Here is a 22,977-nt window from a genome sequence, read left to right on the forward strand (position 1 = left end):
AAACAATGTTGTTTCAGAGGTTATTAGCAACATGAGGGAATCAGCCTTGTGCAGTTGTTTAAGTGTTGATCTTGGACTCTGGGAGACCAAGGTTCAAATCCCTGTTGCATTCTCTCAACCAGAGAAGATAACAGGGGCAAACCTTGGAAGAAAACTTGCCAAGTAGGGTCACCATAGGATGTAAACACTTGAAGGTGCAGAAGAACCAGCAACATGAGGGATTACAATGTTAAACTGAGTAATTTAGCATGGTCTGCCATCCCCACCTACTCCAATTCAGCACCACCTTTGGGAAAAGATGCTTTTCATTGAAATTCATCATGAAAAGGTAAATCTCTTAAATATATTGTAGCACAGCAGGTATATCACACACTATACTTTGCAGAGGACCTAATATTGCATTTGCACTTCTAATTTAAGCATGCTTGGATGCAGGAATCCCTCTTAGAATTCAGAATTTATTTCTGATAGAATCCAAAGATTCTAACATAGATCATTAATCATACATCGATTGAACTAACACACTCACACAGAATAACTACAAATTGTGGGTGCACTGCAAAACAAAGTTTGATTTGCTAAGACTCATTACAGCCAATTGGATAACACAGCATGTTGAACATTTACTATGGCTGCATTTGTCCACACAATTGTCGGGCTATTTCTTGTTACAACTACAGTACTAGAAAGTACAGCTCATAGCTGTATGTATAAGTGGTACCTGAAATTATACAACTGAATATCAAGGGTAGCCATTCTGTGGTTTAGGAGCTACATCTGGTTCACTAGTGAGGGAAAGCTCAGAAGCTATTAAATTAAAATAGTAAAACTTATGTGTAGAAGTGCTACAATACAGATCAGCTCTTGATTTCTCCTCAAGTTGCTAAGAGAAGGCAGTGGAGCCAAAGATGAAATGCTGGAGTGTATATAGTGGGCCCTCCATATTGGCAGGAATTCAATTCTGCCCCTCCCTGTGGATGCTAAAAAATGTAGATGGTCATGCCCCATATTATAAAAAGCAGGTAACATGAATGTGTGCACATATTGAATAATACTGGGTTTAATCATTCATGGGTGGATGAATTCGGGGGTGAGAAGCCAACATTTTCCAAGAACCCACTCTGTATGTGTGTATATTTATATATCTATATACACACAGAAAAGATGCATTAGGGTAAAAGGAATTGCTTGGATTTTTGGTTCTATTTAAGAGGAAAAAAATCCGCAACTGAGATGGCAAGGCAGGAGAAAAAAAATATTAGATCAAAGATGTCAGCACCTAGTCGACATGAATGTGCACAGTGACATAAAGTGATGAATAAGCATGTGGCTGGATCCTTCATGATGTAGTGAAGGTTGGTAGATATGGCATCAGCAAAATACAAAGATAAGTGGAAATAGTCTCTGCATGATGACACAAAAATGTAATTTATAATGTATAAGATAATTATATAATATTTCAATCTAGTGTGAATATGTCCTTGGGTGGTATATTGTTTCACAGGATATAGGTCATGTGTAGGCTGACTTAAGACCTTACTCCCTCCTTGAGGCAAGAAATGGCATAATTGGAACTGTAAGTCCAAGAGCATTTTTTACATAGGAAAAAAAAAACCTGAAGAGGATTGTAAAATGCACGTGTGCACACTAGACCTTTTTTATGCCGTATAAGTAAATGGCAACTGTTCATTCATATAGTAAAAAGGAAAGTACTGATTAGCTTGTAAACCTGATGCAATTTCTAAACCACAGTTGACTTTACTTGAACAAAACCTTCTCCCTGTTTCTGGTCAATATAGTGGGCAAGCAGCATGTTTTACCCCGTCCCAAATGGTTACAACTTGTTTGCCAATAAAACTGATTAAGGCGGGTTACAAACCGCCACTAACGACGCACTCCGTGCGTGTTAGGGTTAGGAAGGGGCGTGTTAGGGTTAAGAAGAGTCTGGCCACTGGGGCTTCCCTACGCAGCGAATGGCGGCGGTGGGAAAACGGCCCCTTGAGGGCTGTTTGTAACCTGCCTAAGAGTTAATTGAACATAAAGACCCTCAAATTGTTGGTATTGCTTCTTAGGAGATTATTGCACTGCCAATTCCCGTTGGGATAGACACGTGCTGCAACCAAAACAGACGGATCATATGAGACAACCCCATGGCCAGGCAGTAGGCAGCCCATATCCAATCTGAGCTTCTCCTGCAGTTTTTCAAGAACGGGATCAGATACAGGCTGCCTACTGCCCAGTACAGGGCTGTCTGATAAGATCTATCTGCTACAGTTACAACCCGCATCTGTCCCAGCAAGGAATTGGTGGTGTGATAATCTCCTTAGTGTGATGCTAGAAGAGACAAAATCTCAGACTTCTAAGAGTAGGATAAAAAGAGAAAATTAAGAACTAGCTGCTACGGATAGACAAACACACAGTGACTTAGGTCTAATGCTCCACTCACACTGCAGTGCCAATGGAAAACTTCTCCCCCCTCCACATTACAAGTCTTAGCCCCCCCCCCCCACACACACAAAGAAAACCAGCTCCAGAGACTTCTCTTTTCTCTGGAGCAGTATACTGGGGTGCAGTGGGCTGTAAATAGTAACATACCCGAAAACACCCACACTTTCCTGTATACTATGTTTACATTTTTCTCTACACCAAGAAATTGTTTTAAAGTTAAATCATATTAAAGCAAGAAATATTGTTTAATATTGCACGTATTATCATTTATTACGCTATACTAAAATCAATTTTATTATAAACACCATATAAAAATCTTTATTAATACTTTAATGAAGCATTTTATGTATATGCTGTGGTATATTTTAGATGTTGAGTATTTTTTTTTGCAATAAACTATAGCTTCAAATTTCTGTAGGTCCAGATCACAGGACTTTAAAAAAAAAATCCATGGACAAGTTCCATAGAGCATTGCACGGTGGTCCCTCCATACTGGCAATCTATTTTTGCTATCCATATAGGCCCCCAGAACTAAACCCCTCACAGATGACAAGAGTCCACTGTACTGTGTAGAAGTGACCACCTGCTCCCTATGCATGAGCAGCAAAGATGCATAAACATCAGGTGCACCTAGGTGACTTATACAGCATAACTCACAGCCCTTGCCATGATTCATAAATGCTGTCAAATCCTGGACAGGTAACCTTGCCACACCACTGATTAAACGTAACTTCCCTTGAACTGGAGAGACAGAACAATATCAGAAGTATCAATATAGCCTGTAAGCCATGCACTGTATAGTTTCTAGGTAGGGCTATGGTTTTCTGGGATTCAACTGATTGTGCTAATGGGAAGGTAGTTTATGTTACTCCAGTGAGGAAATTTGTAAGCCATGCCCCTAAACATATGCAATATATTTCATATATTTAAACATACCACTGGTACAGTGGCTTAATAAAAACTCCTATTGTTTTTAATGAAGCATTTATTAGACTTCCAGTGCATGGTACCAATTTTTTAAAAAACCAACATTTTATTTTTTATATTTTGTTTTGCAATTCCCAAGATACCACAAACTGTACAATTAATTTTGTGTACCTATGGAGACATTGGATTTGTATGAGTTGAACAAGAGCATGCTTTGCACAAGACAAATTTATTTGTAGTGTACATTTTCATGGGCTAGAGTCCATGTCATCAGATGTATGAAGTACAGTCACCCCTCCTAACTTGCAGGGGATCCATTCTGGACCTTCCCCCTCCCGGCAAGTTAGGAGACTCACAGATAATCAAGCCCCATTGAATGAATGGGGTGTGCTCCTGTGTGCAAGCATAGGGCACGCACTGTGGAAGTGTGCCCCATTCACCTCAATGGTGGCTCACCCCTCCACGGATCATCTAATTCACTGATTTCAAGTCTGTGGACTTGGAGGGGCAACTATACTACATTCATTTGGCAAGTATGCACACTACCTTGAGGTAGTAGGGGAACATTAAACTTGATATTAGCTGTGATGAAATGTGAAATGAACAGTGATTAGTTGTGATTTTTCAAGTCACTTCAAACAATGAATTTTCTTTAAAAGTCAAGATTTCTTTGGAAAAGGATTGAGAATTTATGTGCATAAAGACAACATTAGGTTTAAATGAGGAAAGGCGTCAAAAGAAAGTAGGAGTAAGCCATAACTGACAGCATTTTCTAGCACAGGGCGATGTTTTTTGTTTACTTCTTCTGCATATATAATGTTCCCCATCTTCTTACAATAGTCAGATCATTAGAAACATGCCCTAAGAAGTTGCTTTCCCTTCTCTTTTTGTATCAATAAATTTCCTTCTTCCTTACTTTTGCACCACTGTTTACACCTGTGTTCACGTCAAGCAGAGTCTACACCAAATCAGAGCTACCTATACTTAGATGTTGGACTGCAAACCCCAAAGCTACCCATAGGCTATGCTAATAAACGTATTAATTTATATGACTAACACTCTATAAGTGTTAGATCTCCAAAAGGGAACAGCAAGGAGAATTTGCAGAAAAAAGGCAGTGAAGACCATACAGCTAAATTATCAGAAACTTTACACATCTGCATTAAAAGTCATAACATGTACCACACAACAAATGAGTAAACCTTTAAAAAATTTAATGCCAAAAACTCTGTTAAGTGTAGATTTACAAAGTAGTGTTAGGGACACTGTGGGTATGGGCTGAAAGCTCAACAAAAATATGGACTCACTGGGCAGCAATTTTTATACATAATATTTTAAAAATAATTTTGTGCATAAAACAATGTTTGTGTACAGTGAACTACCAGAAAGCAAAGATGTCACTATCTTAGCCATCTATGTGGACAATTTTGGAGTATTTCAGATTCTGCAATTCTGTATAAGGGATACTCAAGCTATCCCCTAAAACTGTGTACATTTTGGTAGCCTCATCTGTAACTGAAAAGATTTTGCAGAGAGAAAAGGATATAAAAATAGTAATAGGAATCAGATTTGGGAATAGAATTATCAGAGAAACAATGGTGTACAATTTGGGCAGTGTATTCCAAGGAAGAACAGAGTGGCACTAGTACTTCCCCCAATGATCAAAGCTTGGGACACTATCTCAATGAAGAAAGATTAAAATGTCTGGTCTTTTTTAGTTTAGACAGAATAAGGGATGTTTAGAGAACATAACAGAGATTTGCAGAAGTAGGAATGACAAAGTGAAAGGGTTAATTTTTTTCTCATTTACACAATAAATTGGCTAGCTGTTTCAGACAAAAGTAAGGAATTTGGGTCTAAACAGCTTTAAACAAGGAGTGAGTAATTGTAGCGGGGGCCAAATGTTGCTCTTGCACCCAAGTGGACCCCAGTGCCATTAAATCAGTAGAAACTCAGCAGAGTTTCTAAGTATAAAGTGGTCAGACATCCCTTCTGGTTTCAGATTTTGTATGGTGTATTGGATTTGGTGTGTGGTTGCTTATGGGGCTTTGCAAGAAAAAAGTGAAGGACAATATTCATCTTTTCCAAGTGATAATGACAAATTAGTTTTAACTCATTTGATGTCAGTAGTCTGGAGAGCTGCAGTGGACCAAAAGGGAGGTACAGAAGACTGTGGGGTATATTTTATTTTATATATTTTAAACTAATAAATAACTTTAATAAAAATCTGACTAAAGATTAACAAATGCATTAGAATAATCTGAACAGACAACAGTCAAAATCCCACTAATTCACTGTTTATGAAGAAAGTGTTGGTGTACAGAATGACTAAGAAAAAAAGGAAGAGGCATGACTTCTTCATGGATATATTTTGGAAAAAAATCCAGAGCAAGCAGACATGTCCTACAGAAAGTTTTAATGCTGCAAATGCATTAGTATGAACAAAAAATATACTACACATGAAACAATGTTTTAAATTAGACAACAAGACATTTTCAGTTTGGATTTTGAACTAAGGTACATAGTTCAGGCAGGACAGTCAAGAAAAAATTACCTTCCTTACTTCACTTCTTTGTCTTGAAAGGACTTGAAAAATCTGAGCCTGTCCCTTCTCTTGAAGAAAAGACTTGTAACATTCATACACTTATCAACTGTGTGAATGGATTTTAAAAATAAACAGCAGATGCAGGAGGGACAATCTGCACTTGGACCCTACTGTGAAGGGCGGAAGGGATTTAATTTTTGTCTCCTCCACTACTAGACTCATTTGGATAGGAGGGGGTCCAGACCTACTGTTTAGAAGTGAGGAACAGCTCTCATTGACAACAAAGGACATTTTTTCAAAGACATGAGCAGAGCCCCCACTCATCATCATCATCATCATTATCATCATCTCTTATGACATTCATTGCTAACTTGATTCTAGGTAACTGAATTTATAGTAAACTTTGTTGTTCTTTCATTTTTCCTAATCCTATTAAACATCTGAAACCCTTTAAATGATAGCAGTGAAACAAGATACATCTTTCTATTTGCTATCCCCCCCTGCTCTATTTTTTCAATACAGGTTATAATCATAGATAGATAAAGATACAGATAGATTATGGAACTGCCTCAATGAAACAAGAGAATCTCAAAATCCATGGTAGATTTTGATGTACAATTTTAGAATGTGGTTTAAATACAGTCCATCTTAAAATAAGGAATTATTTCTTTATGCACCTAATTTAACCTTCAGGCAATTTCCAATATCATGTATACTTATTTATCTCTACACAATAAAAACTGAATGCACTCTTTTATTACAACTTCAGAAGACACACTACCTTGCCTGTGAGATGCTTGTCATTTCATTAAAAAAAATAATTCTGTGCATGTGTTTCTGTGCCCAAGCACATAGACTGATTAATCACCTTTTAACCTATTAAAGATTCATTAACTGGTTAACTGAAAGTTCTTTAATTGGCTTCAAGTGGTTAAATGATTGGTAGGGGTTGCTGACTTCTGATGGTCTCATAATGCCAAGAATTTCAAAAATTTTCCCCATTGATAAGGCTGCTGAATTAAAGAAAGATTGGAGGAAAAAATAGAAAATGGATTTGCATGTTAAAGGACTGATATTAAGTTCTGATACAGAAAACATTTTTTCTGGGCTAAATTTGTTCTCCAAGATAACCTGTTCACTACCTGTAAGTATATATGCAAGCTAGCGACTATTTTGTACCTGGCTCCAAGTGGTGAGCTGTATAGTCTGCCAGCCCTTGAATTAATCTTACCGATCAAGTAACTTAAACATTACAGCCCCAATTTACTTACAATATTATAAACATCACATAGGCCTATTTTACTAAGCCCATAATCAAAAGCTAACTTTAGTATTAAAGGCTAATAAAGTGTCTAAACCAGTCTTTTATTGCTTTTTCTTAATATTTCTCATAGACTGATGATTCAGGTAAGGAAGTTATCTAAGGAGGATATAAAGAGGTCTTAAGATGTGAACAGTGATCCTTTGTTGGCTGTGGTAATTACTTCTCCAGTTTAATTGCAAGTGTTTTGGTTTGTTACAATATGCCTTCTCACCTTATCCTGATCTTAAAAGATACATTGCTAGAATGGACAAAGAACATCTGTTCCTATGTACAAGAAACTGCTTCCTATATAGAGGCCAAAACCCAGCCTTTGTTATAGGATAACTTCAACAAGCATTGAATTGAATATGTAAAGTCTGATTGGTCTGTAACATGATTAGACAGATCTAGAGATTAGATCCAACCACACATGTCAGCTGGGATTTTAAGAAATTTATTCCAAAATGGTAATTTTCCAAACTCTGGATTTATCTTCCACTCAGAATAGGTTATTCATTTCCAAAATACTTCAACGGGTGCAGAATATACATCTGATTATATTATAGATGAATGAGACCACTACATGACAGCAAGACCAGTTGTAATACATGTTGTGCAACTGGCCACATAATTCTAGCCTTGACATTATCTTCCCCCTAAAAACTACCTTACCTTTTAGGTCTACGATCGTCTTGTTTCCAAACCTGCCCTATTCCCATGACTTAAAACGACAACACCTAAACAAAGAGACTTTTAAACAAGACATGCAATAAATACTTTCCCTATAGTTCTCTTCAATATGTGTTACAGTACATTTCTGACTTGAGAACACATATAAAGGTAGGATCTGATCATTAGCAATTAAAAACTAGAATCATTATTTAGATGGTGAACCAAGCAATATACAAAAAGGTCACATCCATTTCTCCAAAGCAAAACTACATATACATGTGTTACTGGATTTGGAACCAGCATATTGTCTGATATTAAAATGATGTTGTAGAGCTGGATTTATTGGGGGGGGGGGATTAAAAAGGCAGAAATCACATCTTGAAAAACAACTGGACCTTAAAAGGTACCATTCTAATTCAGGAGGATAACTGACTTCAAAATGAGACCTGCCCAATTCAGATATGAGATTCAAATATACAAATGGCCCTCCATGTCCATGAATTCAACTATCCACATCTTGAAAATATTTTTAAAAATATGAATTTCAAAAAGCAGACCATGATTTTGCCATTTTATAAAAGGGACACCATTTTACTATGCCATTGTATATAGTGAGACTTGCACATTCATTGATTTTGATATCCATGGGGGGTTCTGGAATCAAATCTCAGCAGATATCAAGGACCCACTATATTATGGAATGGAACAGAAATGCAGGGATTTTTAAATCACTTGACCTCGATACTTTAGCAGTGTTTTATGTTATACTCTTTTGAATGCCCACACAAAGTTGCTTCTCAACTACTGTTCCTCCGATACACAAGCATACTTGTAGCTATACTAGAAGGAAAACATTTTAGAAAAAGTACTCATAACACTCCACACACTGTGTATACCTGCCTATGTTCTGTTCACCAATAGCATGTTGGCAATGCGTTTATTTTTGCACATGCGGCAAGCCTTTTATTTTTCTTTGCTGCTGCATTAATGTTAAGCATGTTAAAACAGGACATTTTGAAGCTGCTTATTTTACAGGCATTTGCAGAAATCATGCAAAGACTGAGACATCAAACTAATGAAATCAACTTTTAGAATGTTTCATGAAAGAAATGAGAGAGTGAGGAGTCATCGTTCCCCAACAACAACAAAAAAATGATTCCAAATACTTGAAGAGGAATCCAACAGGATTCTGATCCCAGCATGAGTCACATACATGTGGTCAAACTAAAACATAGTCCAATATAATTGTGTGAATGAGAGAAGAAATTTGCAGCACTATGTGGTTTGCAGGGAGCTAGTTACCTGGTCCAGTTCTAGTTTTTTTTACACAGCAATCAAGTCCGACACTCTGAAAGTGGTTCCTAGAACAATGCAATCAGGTACTAGTATGGCTACCTTTTAAAACAAGTCATATTTTATACAAGCATTTTACATACTAGAAATTACACAGGAAAAGAAAATACATGCACATATTTAGACTAAGCTACATCAGAAGATCCTTTTCCACTCTCACCTTCTCGCACAGCCACCTCTGGCTCACTTTTCTGTGAGATGGTCAGTGCCTCCACTGGCTCTTCCTTTGCTGGGAGAGGTGGAGGAGAAGTACCTTTAGCAACATGATGAGTAATCTGGGTCTTGCCAATGACTGGTGGCTGAATTCTAACTGCAGGGTGATGATATAGCTTGTTTCTGTGAGAGCCAGAAACCGTATAGCCCATTCCACCAGGGCAGATTTCCTTAAAAGCAGCTAGATTTGGGATGGGAAAACATTCCTTTTAAGAGTCTAAAAGTGAAATACTTTTGACACACTGGAAAAATATAATGAAGAAAGCCTCTTGACATTAAGAACATTTTGACAATTTTTATCTCTTCTACATTTAACCAAAATCACAGAATACATGAGAATGACATTGCAAAAGTTACGTGGGGATTTTATCTCTTCTACATTTAACCAAAATCATAGAATACATGAGAATGACATTGCAAAAGTTACGTGGGGATTTAATTTGTGGCTTCCGAAAAAAAAGATTTGTGTTGAGTTTAACCCACTTAACTCAAACTTTTAAATATACTGTTACATTCATAGAAACTAAATTAAACTACAGGAGTCTTTGACGTAAAGCTAAATTAAGCTTTATAATTATGTGAATTAGTCTCAAATTTGCAGAATCTCTTGTTTCTGCTTCTCCTGTGCCACAATCATGTTAAAAAAAATAAACAAATTAAAAGGTTTCACTTTGGAATTACTAGGAATCCCTTGTTGCACACAAAATTGAGGGAATTCTAGTTAAAGCACAGCTAGTTTAGAAAAGCCAGGATCAAACCACAGTTTACTAACATGGCTTGTTCACTAACCACATTTAAACTAACAATAGTTCCCCCAGTTTGAAAGTAATGGGGAACTCTGTTTAGTTTAAAAGTGGAGGGAGATGCTTTTGATTGGCCAAGAGCTGCTCCAGAAGATGAGTAGGGAGTACATGAATCCATATCTCTTTCTCATAATGCTAAATCACAGATTAACGTAACATATATTACTTTAGAATAGATAAGGAGCATTCATACACAACTTGTGATTCTTACTGTAGCAAAACACTAGAATTCATTACTTCTGTAGATTTTCCAAAATAAAGAGGTAGTCTCATATAAAGTAACATGAGAATTTTAGCTGCTGCCACACTACAGAATTAATGCCCTTCGACACCACGTTAACTGCCATGGCTCAATGCTATGGAATTTTGGGATTTGTAGTTTTGTGAGATGCTTAGCCTTCTCTGTTATGGCACTGGTGCCATAACAAACCAGAAATCCCAAGATTCCATAGCATGGAGCCATGACAGTTAAAGCAGTGTCAAACTGCATTAATCGTGCACTATGGCAGCAGCCTTAGACTATCAATTCTGTTTTATATTTTCTCATTCAGTAGGTCGATCCTTCAGATCTGATAGGTTTTATAAATTCCCTCTCTTTTAAAATTATTTCAGGGCAATAACTAACCTTATACTGTATATTTACTATTGTGCATTATATACTGTACCATGATAAAAATCCACCTTACACTATGTGGCATTACCTCATTCTTTTCTAAACCAAAAACTAACCACTGAAAACAGCAATGAAGTGCAAGAGGAAAGGAAGAAGGCAACGTAAGCCTTTTTCCTGTTGGCCATGTTCCCTCTCAAAAAATTATTTTATTTCATTTATTTCAAGGATTGATAGCCCGTCTTTCTCCTACAATGGGATTCATTGCTGGGCAATTAACTGTAAAAGATCTAACTGGAGATCTAGAGCTCTGAAAATCCAACTGCAAATTAACTGCAAGAGATCAAGTGCTCTCTCTCTTTCTCAGTCTTTCGCCATGGCCATTTTAAGCAGGGGAATTCTGGGATCAGTAGTCCAAAAACGTGACTCTTCCAAGCTATGAGCAGATCTAACTTTGCCCTCACATTTCCAAGACCTGGAATAAACTGCATACATTCTAGTCCAAGTGTTTCACATGTCCTGAAAGCATAAGCCTATTGATCAGTGAGACTTGGACATTTTAAGGTTTTATAAGATTGGAATTGGTCTTTGGGTTGTACTAGAAAATGCTCATGGCTATCAATCCTCAGCTGCATATATGTTTTAAGTTTATTCATATGAATCATGGGATGGGAGCCTTTGTATAAAGAAACTTCATTGAGTGAGTGGGGAACAAATCTTCATGTCATAGCAAAACAAAAGGAAAATATTCTCTTTTATTAGTTTATGCTATTTTTAGTATGAACTAATACAACCAACGCAACACTACAGTGCAGGAAACTATGCTAGATACACCAGGTTATGCTCTATATAATGTACAGAGTGTCAGTGCAAGCATATGCTTTTTCTGGGAACCTCTTACCTGTTCCTGGAAGGGGACATTTCTCACAGTGGGGGCCCCAGGCTTTGCCAACACTGCAACAGCAGAGCTGCTTGCTGAGCTGAACAGAGAGAGGGTGCATACACTGCTTTCCTGCACTGACAAACCGGTAGCAGGGCCCTTTCTCTTCAGTGACCATGGGATTATCAGCTGCAGCAAAAAGGGAAGGAGGACGCTAGAGTTTACATGAGAAACAAACAGAGAAACACCACAGGAGTTCCATCACCAGATTAAAAAGAAGGACTGAACTTTTATATAACATCATTAGAGATTTAAAAATGGTGATGTCTTGGGACAAAAAAAAAATCACTCATGATCATATATAATATCTGAAGTCAAAGTAATGCAACATAAAAGAAAATAAGCCCATATTATTTAGGAATAAAAGCAGTGTTCAAATTAGATGCTGCCATGCCCAACAACACAGAATTAGAAGATAGCCTTCTTTCCCATGCAGAAGCACTGAAGCAGAAGCTTAAAGCAGGTGAACAGCAAAAACACAGAACATTGACAGATCATACACTCTCTCTTCCAACACTTAAATTATGATGCTGTATCATATGGGACTGAAGAATGTTTATACTGAATTGAGATGAAAAACAATTTTACATCACTGAGACAAATCTTTGAAGTAATTACTAGTTACAGTTTACAGTGAAAAAAACATTTGAATGGAACTAAATACTTCCCAATAGCAACACTAACCAAGTAAAACTATGATTCTACTTTTCCCTGTCATCTCAGATTCATATGATGAAATTCCCTACTGAAGTTTAAAATTCCTTTATGCAACAGGACCAGTAGTATGCTTGATCTCAGCTCAAATTAAGATGTAGCACCGAAACAGCAAAACTATATCCAGCTGTTACTTACAGTTAAAACCTCTTTTGGCAGATGATGTTTTGATTACAATAGAAGGAGGACAACGTTTCACATGGTTTGTGGATACTAACAGAAATGCAAACTCACATGTGAAGTCATGTTTATACCAGGCCTACACAATCTGTGGTCCACAAGCTATTATGACAGTCTGCTTGTTGATGAACTTGTTTTGGTTCTATTTCAGACTTCAAATGCAAGAGAGTTGTCAAGAGCCTGGCAAGGCAAAACATAGCTAGTGGGCTCCAGAGAGTGTGGCAGATCACAAGCTAGGAAACCCGGGATAATTTGATTTAAAAATAAATAAATAAAATCACTCTTTTCATTATGGCCTATATCCCAAGGCTTTTTATTAAATTCAGCCAATTTTATCTGATGGAATTTTAAAAAAATACAGAATAGCCAGTCTGACTTCTAATCATAACCAAATGTAAATGCTAAGTTTCACATGTCCCATTTAAATGAATGGAAGTTGTATAGCAGCAGTGATTGGTCGATTTTATCTATATCTTCTTTGTTATATAGACTTAATTACAGCTGATGTGAAAGAAATAGTTGTTGATGACCTCCTTGTATCTGATGACAAAAGACATTCATTGTTCTTTCAAAATTACACAAATGGCAGCAAAATAATTCATTGTTGCTTCTTAGAAATTGAATTTCAGAACTGTTTTTTCACTGGTTTTAAGTATCTGTGTCCACACTGTGCTCTTTGAGGATTTTGGTATGTGGTTATTAGGATGAGAATATATGCCCTTGTAAGTTTATAGTTGAGGCTGACATAAGACATAAATTGTGGTAATGATAAGCAACAAACTATACAAACCTGGAATATTTTAATTTTACAAACATAAAATCACTTTTTTCACTACATCCTATATCTTAAGGCTTCTTACTGAATTCAGCAGATTCAGTAAATTCAGCTGAGGAATGGGGTAAAGTTATGTGAACAGACTTAACACAAACCTTTACTCATTAAAAACCATAATCTTAATCTGACTTACCTGGGAGTAAACTCTATCACAGTTTACTCCTGAATGGACATATACAGGATTGAGATGTAAATCCAAGTGGTTTTAAAGCAATAAATACATAAATACGTATTTTAGCACTCTAAATAACAACATACTCACATCCATGTAATAATAGGAGAAAACTATAATGCACTTACAACTATATACTGAGATAGTTCAACATTACCATTTCTAGTACATTGTTTTTTAAAACCTTCCAAGAGACTAAAACAAGCCTACTTCCTGGTTTTTATCACTGGATGGACACCCAAAAGTCCACTATGCTAATCATTTTTAGCAATTATTGATTACTATAAATATGTGATACTTTGCTATCATTCTGGCCTTTCCGAAACATGAGGCCAAAGCTATGCTTTATCAGATAATCCTCTCCGAAATGAACTCTGCGTATGCTCTGAAAATATAGATTCTGCAATTACCAAAACTACCAAAATTAGATTTTTATTTCACTTGGAATTCTATGTGTCACTGTTGTTCTTCCTTACTGTTCTATTATTATTATTATTATTATTATTATTATTATTAAACTTTATTTTTAAAGTACTGTAGATTTACAGTTCTTTCTCTTCTTTTCCCCCAAATACACTATCCTTCTCTATCTGAGCACTGATTTATTTGATTTAAGGAGGGGATTTCTCACTAAACCATTGTCCACAGGAAAGACTGCTGTTAAGACATCTTGGCTGAGATCCTACCTCAACCTGGTAAACCAGTTGATTAGCTTTGCTCCACCCCCTTCACCACACATATGCCACCTATCCTCACCACCTGAGTACCCTTTCAAGCCATTTAGTGACCAAGAAAATAGGTGGTGGCCAGCCACTGTCTGATAGTGTTTCTGCAGCTGGCCACAGTTTGGTCAGCCCCACCCTCCTCACCACTAAATGCCTGTTGTTGGGAGCACCACAGCAGCATGGAAGTAAGTTGCATGAGAATGGGTTCACTGCAGACAAAGGCACTAGATACCTCCAACAAAACGCACCCATGAATACTTTCATATTTACACTTTTCTAAGCTTTCATGAGAAATTGTTACTTAGCCCATTTGTCAATAAACTGATTCCCATTTGGGAGCAACTATATACTTCAGCTTTACATTTCCCTTCTCTGTCTTTTCATTTCAAACAACAGCTAATTCATTCCCTACTATTTTTCTCCATGACAGCCATTTACAGGTGTCCCTTGGCAATAAAGTAATATTTGAAAGAGATGACCAATTATATGGCCAGTAGAAATCTCCATTATCATGGCGGAGGGGTAGAAAGTACCAACAACAGTTTTGAATACTACCATAAGTAACCTGAAAATGTTTATCAGTGATAGCTCAGCTCACAGATGAATCTTATCCATGCAACTATATGTCTGAGCAAACCAAGAAAAAAGGGCACTTGTGAATCATTTCTAACACAAGGGTTAAGCATTTTCCAAGACATTTGATTGCAAAAAACTCAATGAGATTTCCCCCCACACTTAGCATTCATGCTAACAACAGAACCTGCACCACAATGCCACAATATGGTCTACTCTTATTCAGAGTTCCAGCCAGTTACCCCTTCATTCTGATAACTCTTTCCATTTTTACTCCCATAGGTTTTCCATTCCCCTCAACTCAATAGTCATCCAATATACTTGGATACTAAGCATAATCAATTACAATGGGGCTGTATAATTTTCTCCCCTTATGAGTTTATTTGTATGCCTGTAAACCATTTTGGCCACATAACCATTTATTTTCAAAGAATGAGGCCCATATTTCATTTGATTTGACAACATTAATAGAGACAGTACAGTGATTGTCAAGAACGAGAGATTACACTCCACAATTATTAAATAAGGCCTTCTCTGCACTGGCTAGAATACCCCAGGGACAGCCCAGAGTATCCTGGCCGCACAGCTGCCCCATTATGCCCCTGTTACCTTGGACTCCATTTCTGTGCTGTGGTGACTGTCTACACAGGCATCCTCCTGGGCCACCTGCTTACCTGCTGGCACTGCAGGTTGTTCACTTCTGAGGTCAGAATGAGGTTCCCAGTGACACTCAAATGTTGTGACCTAATTCTGAGCTCAGAACAAGCAACCCGCAATGGCAGCAGATGTGCCAGGTGGCCCAGGGGAACCTGCACAGACAGCCACTGAGGTCTCCTCACACATACCGAGGGCTCCAGATCTTCCTGGAAGATCCAGAGCACCAGGTAATATGCCCTGAAATCATATGCCCTGATTCTGGTGCAGGAAATGCTGGACGTCATCCAGACTGAACACAGCAGAACCAGGGTTCCAGCAGTGCATCATCCAAACAGGACAATCCTAAAAAAAAAAAAAGGGGGGGCAGGCCTTTTGACCAATGCATACAAGGCCTATAGAAGATGCACTTTAGCATTAAGGCCCAATCAAAATGCAGTTCATGCTCCAATTATTTCAATACTCTTCAGGATAATGTGCCTGTGATGTCCCATTTATCTCTGAAAGTGAAGAGCCTTCTCCTTATGCTATAATTAGAGATTTCATCAGTCCTTTGGATACTTACCTAGAAGTAGGGCTTACAGTACATAGTGAACCTTCTTCTTAACAGACAGGCGTGGAATTGTGTATGTACCCAGCAACAACATCATTTACAATATTGGCTAGCATAAAGAACACCATTAATAACTAAGCACTGATGATCACCTCGCAAGATATTTTATGAAACATTTTATAGGTCTTCTTGAATAGGTGGGTGTATAGAACAGAAATGATTGAGAAATGTATACATTAGAAATACAAGAGATATCAGAATATAGTTCACATGATGATGAACAAGACTTTAATTATTCTAATTAAAGTATTAGAATAAACATTGGCTTATTTAGTTAAATAAAAGGAAAGCACATCTTTCATTTTTCTCAACTACTGATGAGTTGAAGAAGCATCACAAGACCTTTATGTAGAAGTATAAATCCTTAAATACTGTACATTTATTTTTGACAGGAATTTTGGTAAATTTAGGAGCCACATGATTCTCATTTAAAACTGTATTTTCTCATTAGATCTTAAAAGGAAATAATATTAAATAGTGAATTGAAACTTCTCACAGTTTGAAGAACCACTCCCATGACCATTCTGACCAATAATGATTAACTTTTGATACTCATTTATTGACATATGATACTCATTTATTGTTGCTGTTACTTACGGATGCATCTGGAAAGAGTAGGGTCTGGCACAAATCCCATTTTGCAGGTACACCTATAGCTGCCCATGGTATTCAAACACTCACCATTAGGGCATACCCCTTGCAGTTGGCATTCATTAATATCTGAAATGGAACATAACTGTTATTAAACAATAGATTCATGCAAACAATTCAGTGTAAGTACCTGCCATTTGTCATTATGCTATATTATTATGACTACAAGAAGAAAAATACTGGATCAAATCCAAACCCTACAGAATGTACACAAGCAAGACATGAGCACTGCAGTGCATTACCTGTTGTGTTCCACAGTTAATGATATACAAAGGTAACATATATTTTTAAAGTAATTGATTCAACGAGTCTGTTCTAAGTGGGATTAACAATTGGACTGAAGCCATTATTTTTAAACAGTGGACATAAATTCAAATTAGGACCCTATCCCCTTTTATGCAAGAACAGTTTTTCACACAGGACCTTAGTATTTACTGCAGGTTTATGATAGATACATGTAATTCACATTGTTTCCAGACATGTGTCAGATATATACAATTGCCATTGTTTCCAGTCATGACATTTTTAAAAAGAGATTAATTAAACTGAAATAGAATTTGTATACATTTTAAACCCTGATCTTAAAACTTACATGGATAGAAATTCAGTGGGTCTTCAATATAAAGCATTAACAGTTGGAATATTTTTCAGCAGAAAATAAAATGTTCTTGAGTGCACTCTCTCTTTTGTCTGGTATGGTTCTAAAAATATCACAGTTATTAAGGCCTTAATCTTTTCATTAATCACATCCAGAATAGACCTATTGAATCAAATAATTGACATAAATATTGATCATGTTAACATTGATTCAGTAGCTCTATTATACTTAGGACTATTAACACAAATTAATAATAGGATTTAGGCCTGGATAATTGACATTTTGTTTCTTCATAGCAGTCAGAGAATGCAGTACACTATATGACCTCTTTAGATAATCTCCAGAGTTAACCCACAGAGATTCAGATATCCAGTGCCTGATTGAACTGAACTTACATTTTAAAACTTTTATACCATATCTTATTTATAGTCTACTTAACTCAAGGCAACTAACAACAAGATAAATAAATCAACAAATAAATCAAAGGCATATTTTTTTAAAACAAACAAACAAACAAACAAATATTAAAGCATTACAACACAAAAGCCAAATATTAAAACATGGAAAGAGCAGCAGGAAACAGCAATACAACTGCAATCAAAATATTTCAAATATAAGAGACAGAGATTATAACAACACACTAAATATTCTCAAAAAGGCCATGACAGAATCTTGATCAGCTTTCTAGAGGTATATAAATGAGGAATTGAGATGCTGGATAGTTTTTTGTGGGGTTTTCGGGCTATGTGGCCATGTTCTAGAAGAGTTTATTCCTGATGCTTCACCAGCAGCTGTGGCTGGATAATGTAAAGTACTAAAGAGTTTCAAAAGAAGATCCACCTACACTTCATAGACCATAGTAAAACATCTGATTGTGTAGATCACAAGCAACTATGAATTGCTCTTGAAGAAATGGGTATGCCACAACATTTGATAGTCCTGAACATAACCTGTACTCAGGACAAGAGGCTACTGTTAGGACAGAATACGGAGAAATGGAATTGTTTCCTATTGGAAAGGCGGTCAGGCAAGGCTGCATTCTATCACCCTATCTATTTAACCTGTATGTCAAGAACATAATATGAAAAGCAAGATTGAACTCAGAGGACTGAGGTCTGAAAATTGGAGGAAGAAACATCAACAATCTAAGATATGCAGATAACACCATAATATTAGCAGAAAATATTAGAGATATGAAAATTTTTATTGGAGAAGGTCAAGACAGAAAGTGCAAAGGCAGGTTTTCAACTGAACATCAAGTAAATAAAAATTATAACCATAGACAATTTACATAACTTTAAAGTAGATGACGAAGAGATGAAAATCGTTCAAGATTTTCCATATTTGGGTTCAATCACCAATCAGAGCACAGACTGCAGTCAAGAAGAATAGGAGTTGGAAGGGCAGCAGTGAAGGTACTAGACAAGATCCTGAAGTGTAAAGATATATCAATAAACACCAAAGTTAGGATTCTCCATGCCACTGTATTTCCCTTTTCTATGTATGGTTGTGAAAGCTGGAAAGTGAAGAAAGCTGATGGGGGAAAATCAACTCATTTGAGTTGAGACGTGTTGGAGAAGAGTTCTGAGAATACTGTGGACCACTAAAAAGACCACTGGATGGGTTCTAGAGCAGATCAGGCCCGAACTCTCTCTGAAAGCAGAGATGCCTAAACTGAGGTTGGTGCATTTTGATCGTATCATGAGAACAAAAGACTCAGTAGAAAGTACCATAATGCTCGGGAAGGTGAAGGGCAGTAGGAAAATAGGAAGACCCCATTCCCGATGGATAGATTCAATCAGAGATGCCACAACCATGAGTCTTCAGGAGCTGAGCAAGGCAGTTCAAGATAGGGTGACCTGGAGGTCTCTCATACATAGGGTCACCATGGGTAGAAATTGACTCAGAGGCAATTAACAACAACAAAACCAAGTCAACTAATGCGTCTTGGCTCCCCTCCTGAATTTACAGAGAATGAGAAACACTGCAACTCCAAAGGGAGTGGAATACAGAGCTTCCTACATGCCACACAAATAAGCCTTTCAAACTAAAGGTATCTTCAAAAAGACGTCTGCTGATCACAATAACCCATACTAGGGCAGGAAAATCTTCAAAAAGCAAAGTCCTAAATAATTTAGAACTTTAAAGATTAAAGATAACACCTTGAACTGTATCTGGAAAATAACTGACAATTAGTGCACATCTTTCAGTATTTGATTAAGGGGATCATGATACTATAAGCAAACAAGTTGTTACATTGTGATTTTGCTCTTTCTACCATGTTCTCTTAGGTCCAAGCATTGCTTCCTTCTCTTTTCATTCAAATGTTTTCTCTGAATCAGGGGATGGAATTCATGAGGCCTTCCAAATGTTGAGTTCCAGTTCCTAGCATTCCTCACCACTAGGTATGTTGGTTAGAGCTGGTTGGAGTTAGAGTGTAAAAACATCTGGTGGCATGATTCCCACCTCTGCTCTATGTGCTTCATGAATCCCTGAAGCCTTTAGCCCAATCCCTTAGTCTGCTTGCTGAAACAGCGCATAAGCACATATAGGTGAAATAAACACATCTCCATCTCCACCCAGCCCCTTTCTCTGGTCTTGTAAGCAGCTTGAAGAAGGGACTAGCTGGCTGCATCTACAATGCAGAATTAATGCAGTTTGACACATTTTAACTGCCATGGCCCCATGGTATGGAATTCTGTGATTTGTAGTTGTGTGAGATATTTACCCTTCTTTGTCAGAGCTCTGTTGCCATAAAACTACAAATCCCAAGATTCCATAGGACGGGGCTATGACAGTTAAAGCAGTGTCAAACTGCATTTGTTCTGCAGTGTGGCACGCCTATCCACCTTTACTTAGCAAACTGCCATGCAGCATTTACTGTATGTACTGTAATATATAATGCACTGCACACAGATAATTTGCAGCAACTGTGAGAAATCAGTCAATATTATTTTCCCAGTATTGAAGATTGATAGCTGAAAGATAATTAATTGACTAAAACCAGAAAGTAGTGACTTTAAACAACAATTTGGTGATTCAAGGCTCTGCATCATCAATGCAACAGTTCTTGAAAACAACAGTACTAGCACTGTAACTTTTTGTTATTTATGCAGATATAACAATAGAATTTGACATATGAATATACAAGATGCCTTTAACAATCTAGTTTAACCACTTATTTTTGAAGCAGGCTAAATCTTCTGGTTTCCATTCCATTTATAGATGTGTATACCCAAAGCTTGGATAGTTTGTTCCAAGGCGTGAGTGTGAGGAATAACAGAATGAGATACATCAAAGACTTGGCAGAGCAAATTTTTTGATGATTTGGAAAGAAATAGATTTAGAAGTGCTTTCAGGGACAGCAATTTCCCCCAAACTAGGGAGGAATACAATACATATCTCTGATGCTGTGTTGGGATCATTAAACAGTGGGTGGTCTGCAACAAAACATACACAGCAGGAAAAATTCCTGACTATAGCTGGATACTGTTCTTTGAAGCAGCAACTTAGATCATGTCCCACAGTATGTGAAAGACCCCGGCATTAATAGCTTTATCAGTATAACCACTGTAACCTAACTTGAGATTTGTCATCCTGATGTGTGTGTGTGTGTGTGTGTGTGTGTGTGTCTCCTTGACCCATGATTACCCAAGGAAAAAATTCTGCTTCTAGTGGAGGAGAACAGGGACACATACCGTACTTGGCTATGTTCCATTAAGTGTTTTATATAACATTTTGGGGATATAACAGGTAACACAGCATATCATGCTGATGCTATCAACATGTGCAATTACCACAACTGTACAAGTCTTCTCCTTAGCCAAATAAATAAATAAATAAATAAATAAATAAATAAATATGATCTGCCATTTGCAAAACACATGCATTGCTGCCCATGTGAAATGCCAGCTTCACAAATTACACGTGAAACCAAGCATTTAATTCATTTATGTACTGCTTAACAAAGGAATTGACTATAGATGTGTAACACACAAAGACACAATCACAAGACATTAAAAGAAAATATAAAAACAACAAAATATCAGCATATACATATCCAGTGCACTGTAGATATCAATAACTACAAATACCAATCAACAAAAATTAATCTGGTAAAATTTGGATGAATACAAATGTTCATAGCATGAGACTAAAACTCATGATCACTGCTGCTTGCCAAGGCAGTGCATTCCAGAAGGCAGGGCAAATATCCAGTTCTTAGGGTTATTTAGAGCCTTAAATGCTAGTATTTGCACATTAAACTTGATCCAGTAGTAGACTAAGCCTTTCAGCAAAGGTATTATATGTTGGTAACAGTCTGTTTCACACAGAGTGAAGCTGCTTTTTGCTGCACCAGCTATAGCTTCTAAACCAGCCTCAAGCACAATCCCACACAAAATGAATTACAGAAAAAAATTATTGAGGTTACAAACCACTGAACCATGTAATGTCTCTCAATACCCCCCCCCCCAAACAGTGAATCTTTTTTTTTTCCAGAGACTGCAGTTTTCTGTTCAGAAGACATTTTTGATCGGTTCTCCTGAAATCAAGAACTACTCATCCAGAAGGCTTTGTCTAGCCAAAATTTAACCTCAGTTTTCTGGATTTCCTCCCAGCCCATTCTTCTGGACAGATGCTAAATCATATTAAGGTTTAGGGGGGTTACTTCACAACCACAACCAAGACTAGCTCAGACAGTTAAGTCAGGAAGGCCAAGTCTCCAGTCTAAACTGGTAATGCACTTAGTAACAAGTTGGAAAAGCTTGGCTAAGTTAACTCCACCTAGCTTCCTCTCACTGGGCTATGTCTTATTAATACATACCAGGTTGGTTCTTACATCTGTGAATAAATAAAAGATGAGTAAGGTTTTATGAATCAACCTGACTTTGTGTAACAGTACCACTTGTCCAGTGTTATCAAGAAACCTGACAGGGAACATCATCACTCTAATAGACAAGATTAACATTTTTTTATTAAATCATTTTTATTAAACATAAAAACCAACCGCACACATATTTTAGCTATATATATATCTACAAAAAGGGATGTGGTGGCTCAATTAGTTAAGATGCTGACTCCGTTGATTGCAAGATCGGCAGGTTGGCAGTTCGAGGCCTGTGTGCCGCAGAATGGGGTGAGCTCCCATCACTAGTCCCTAGCAGTTCAAAAGCATGCAAATGCAAGTAGATAAATAGGTACTACTTTGGTAGAAAGATAAGCAGCAGTCTGTGCAATCATGCTGGCCACATGATCACAGAGTAGTCTCTGACAACACTGGCTCTTCGGCTTAGTAATGGAGATGAGCACCGACCCCTATGGTCAGACACAACTTGACAACCTTGTCAACGGGGAATACCTTTACCTTATATCTATAAAATACATACATAAACAATAACAAAACTATTAACTACAACTAAACAACAAAACAAAAACAGAAAACAAACA

At 37.1% G+C, this 22,977-nt stretch overlaps 1 protein-coding gene across 4 annotated transcripts in view; it reads right to left on the bottom strand.

Annotated features, from left to right (window-relative positions):
- LTBP1 (latent transforming growth factor beta binding protein 1) overlaps positions 1-22,977 on the bottom strand; it is a 262,829-nt gene that overhangs the window by 79,945 nt on the left and 159,907 nt on the right. For 2 of the 4 annotated variants that reach the window (XM_089529704.1, XM_089529702.1), the window contains exons 10-12: positions 16,878-17,000; positions 11,776-11,943; positions 9,409-9,642 (exon numbers count right to left, since the gene is read on the bottom strand). In XM_089529704.1, coding sequence (XP_089385830.1) covers positions 9,409-9,642; positions 11,776-11,943; positions 16,878-17,000 — 525 coding nt within the window. The remainder of the gene's footprint in view (positions 1-9,408; positions 9,643-11,775; positions 11,944-16,877; positions 17,001-22,977) is intronic. The other 2 variants (XM_089529706.1, XM_089529705.1) reach the window with 1 other exon arrangement.

This window comes from Sceloporus occidentalis, unplaced genomic scaffold (assembly GCF_023333645.1).
Source record: "Sceloporus occidentalis isolate IW3139 unplaced genomic scaffold, rSceOcc1.0.p SCAF_6, whole genome shotgun sequence".
In the NCBI taxonomy this organism is placed as follows: domain Eukaryota; kingdom Metazoa; phylum Chordata; class Lepidosauria; order Squamata; family Phrynosomatidae; genus Sceloporus; species Sceloporus occidentalis.